The sequence below is a fragment of the Parus major genome, chromosome 6 (genome assembly GCF_001522545.3).
Source record: "Parus major isolate Abel chromosome 6, Parus_major1.1, whole genome shotgun sequence".
NCBI classification, from domain to species: domain Eukaryota; kingdom Metazoa; phylum Chordata; class Aves; order Passeriformes; family Paridae; genus Parus; species Parus major.
Window position 1 is genome coordinate 33,765,972 of NC_031775.1, and position 1,924 is coordinate 33,767,895.

The 1,924-nt window shown below is 54.9% G+C and overlaps 1 protein-coding gene across 1 annotated transcript in view; it reads left to right on the top strand.

The window, feature by feature from the left end:
• The window catches only part of DPYSL4 (dihydropyrimidinase like 4), a 14,152-nt gene that overhangs the window by 4,454 nt on the left and 7,774 nt on the right, over positions 1-1,924 (top strand). Inside the window, exons 4-6 of the mRNA XM_015632398.2 lie at positions 20-184; positions 1,446-1,507; positions 1,598-1,678. Of these exons, the coding sequence (XP_015487884.1) occupies positions 20-184; positions 1,446-1,507; positions 1,598-1,678 (308 nt within the window). The remainder of the gene's footprint in view (positions 1-19; positions 185-1,445; positions 1,508-1,597; positions 1,679-1,924) is intronic.

Sequence of the window (1,924 nt, forward strand, 5' to 3'; positions counted from 1 at the left end):
CACAGCAGTGTCCCCACAGTTGAACACGTGTGTCCAGACGTGGGGAGCAGTCTCCTGGCCGCCTACGAGCAGTGGCGTGGCCGCGCTGACAGCCAGGCCTGCTGTGACTACGGGCTGAGCGTGGACATCCCGCGCTGGCACGAGAGCCTGAGGGAGGAGCTGGAGGCCCTGGTCAAGGACAAGGGTAAGGACAGAGGGACCCCAGCGGGGTTGGGGTCACTGCAGGGCCCCGGGGGAGCAGGGTCACCGGCACCAAGTTCCTGCCATGGTATCTGGGTCTGTGCCCTCGCCTGTGGGCAGCTGGCAGCCTGGTCATGGAAAGGGATGTTGGAAGCTAAAGGAGTAGGGCTGGCCATACTGACATGGGCTGCTGGATGTACACAAAAAGCATTTCAATAAAAATCTCCAAGATTTAGAGAAGGAAACCCAGCTTTAAACATTCCATAGTGATTCTGTTGTGCCTGTAACTCCTGGGCACCCCGAGGTGTCTGTGGGACATGGCTCTCTGGAAAGCAGGAAAGTAGACCACGAGACAGGGATTCATGCATTCATTAATACCTATTGCCATGTTTGGAACTACATTTTCCTTCAGATATGCTAATGCAGAGCTAAATGTCTTCAGTGTAATTTGTAGTCTTGCAAGCAAGGGTTTAATTGGCCAATTACCATAGAAATTCACAGTGAATTTCCTATTAAAATGCAGAGAGTCTGAAGTAATGGAGATGTTCCTTGGAACACTTAGGAAATACAGCTGTAATTTGATCATGGTTTGGTGTTGCTTATTGCCTCTATCCATACAAAATACAGCAGCAATTCAGAGAATCATGGAATGGTTTGGATTGGAAAGGATCTAATCCCATTCCCTATCTTCCACTTCCTTGACCTTCCCCTGTCCCAGCTGCTCCAGCCCCAATGTCCAGCCTGGCCTTGGGCACTGCCAGGGATCCAGGGGCAGCCCCAGCTGCTCTGGGAATTCCATCCCAGCCCCTGCCCACCCTGCCAGGAACAATCCCTGCCCAAAATCCCACCCAGCCCTGCCCTCTGGCACTGGGAGCCATTCCCTGTGTCCTGTCCCTCCACCCCTTGTCCCAGATCTGAGGATAAGCCATAGACTGAAGCCACCACTGGAGGAAAACCAGCCTGGGAGTGAGGCAGCTGAGTGTGCATTTGGAGCCAGTCACAGAGGGCACCTAACCCCAAACATGGACCACAAAGGTTTCATTTTTTGGTTCAGGTGCACTATAAAGTAGGGGTTTATTGTTTTTCACAACTCCCAAGCTTTGTGTGCTTGTGGGACATTTCCCACATCAGCCCTTGGCTTTGCCTTGCTTCCAGTGTAACCCTCACCAGCCCAACCCCCTGGTTCAAGCAGCCCTGCCCAGCCCACACCAGGGCACTGAGTTCTCGGAGGGACACAGCCACAGGTGTCATTTTCTTTTCTCAAGGTGTGAACTCCTTCCTGGTGTTCATGGCTTACAAGGACAAGCTGCAGTGCACTGATGGCCAGGTAGGACACTGGCATGCGGGGAAAGCCAAGCCTCACACTGAGCCACGTGGCTGTGACGGGGCTGACCCGGGTCCTGCTGTGTCTTGGCAGATGTACGAGATCTTCTGCATCATCCGGGACCTGGGGGCCATCGCCCAGGTGCACGCGGAGAACGGGGACATCATCGAGGAGGTACCGTGTTTGTGTCCACTGACACCTGGGGTGACCAGGGCACTGGAGGAGAGCCCCTGTCCCTGTCCCTGTCCTTGTCTCTGTCCTGTCCCTGTCCTGTCCCTGTCCTTGTCTCTGTCCCTGTCCTGTCCTGTCCTTGTCCCTGTCCTGTCCCTGTCCCTGTCTCTGTCCCTGCTCCTGTCCCTGTCCCTGTCCTTGTCTCTGTCCCTGTCCTGTCCTGTCCTTGTCCCTGTCCTGTCCCTGTCC